The 641-nt window shown below is 30.3% G+C and overlaps 1 protein-coding gene across 1 annotated transcript in view; it reads left to right on the top strand.

Annotated features, from left to right (window-relative positions):
- Positions 1 to 123: 123 nt before the first annotated feature.
- LOC119586320 (U3 small nucleolar RNA-associated protein 18 homolog) overlaps positions 124 to 641 on the top strand; it is a gene marked incomplete in the record, with an annotated part of 14,383 nt that continues 13,865 nt past the window's right edge. Inside the window, 2 exon segments of the mRNA XM_037935032.1 lie at positions 124 to 276; positions 528 to 641. Of these exon segments, the coding sequence (XP_037790960.1) occupies positions 565 to 641 (77 nt within the window).

The following is a 641-nucleotide window of genomic DNA, read 5'->3' as shown; positions in this document are numbered from 1 at the left end:
TTCGTATGTAACTGAGTATAGCATATAAAGTGACTTTACATTATTGTGTACTAATTTCTAAGAATTTTTTATTTTATTTTTAGCTGCATGAATTTAGAAATTAATTATATTGTCTTATTTCTATCATGTAGTTCTTGCTCAGGTTCGAAATGCGAAACTCGAATGCTCACTGTTTGTGTAAACACGTGGAGTCCCACAACTGTGTAGAATTTAGCCTGTACTTACAACATTGGTTAGATTTTTCCAGATAATTAATAACATTCGCCATTTTCACAGGTATGGAACTTTAATGAAGTAAAGACTTTTGAGTCTGAATTTGTAAACGAATTTATGTTACTTTCCTATGTGGACGGATAATTACAAAATTTTGATTTTATTTCCGTGAGTTGTCAGTCATGTAAAATGGATATTTCATTTAACCGTCTGTTCATGCTATTCATAATAATTTTTGTATTGATAATAATGTATGCAAACAGTAATTTTAGCTATACAGGGCAGTATTGACTATATTTTTTCTTTTTCTTCAGATTTTATGATGTATGAATTTCTATCAGCAATATCAAGATGAAGAATAAAAGTGGCCAAAGCAAGACCGGGAGTAAAAGTGGTCAATCAGATATGAAAAATGAAATTGGCCAGTC

The sequence above is a fragment of the Penaeus monodon genome, chromosome 21 (genome assembly GCF_015228065.2).
Source record: "Penaeus monodon isolate SGIC_2016 chromosome 21, NSTDA_Pmon_1, whole genome shotgun sequence".
In the NCBI taxonomy this organism is placed as follows: Eukaryota; Metazoa; Arthropoda; class Malacostraca; order Decapoda; family Penaeidae; genus Penaeus; species Penaeus monodon.
This window is presented reverse-complemented; position numbering and strand designations above follow the sequence as displayed.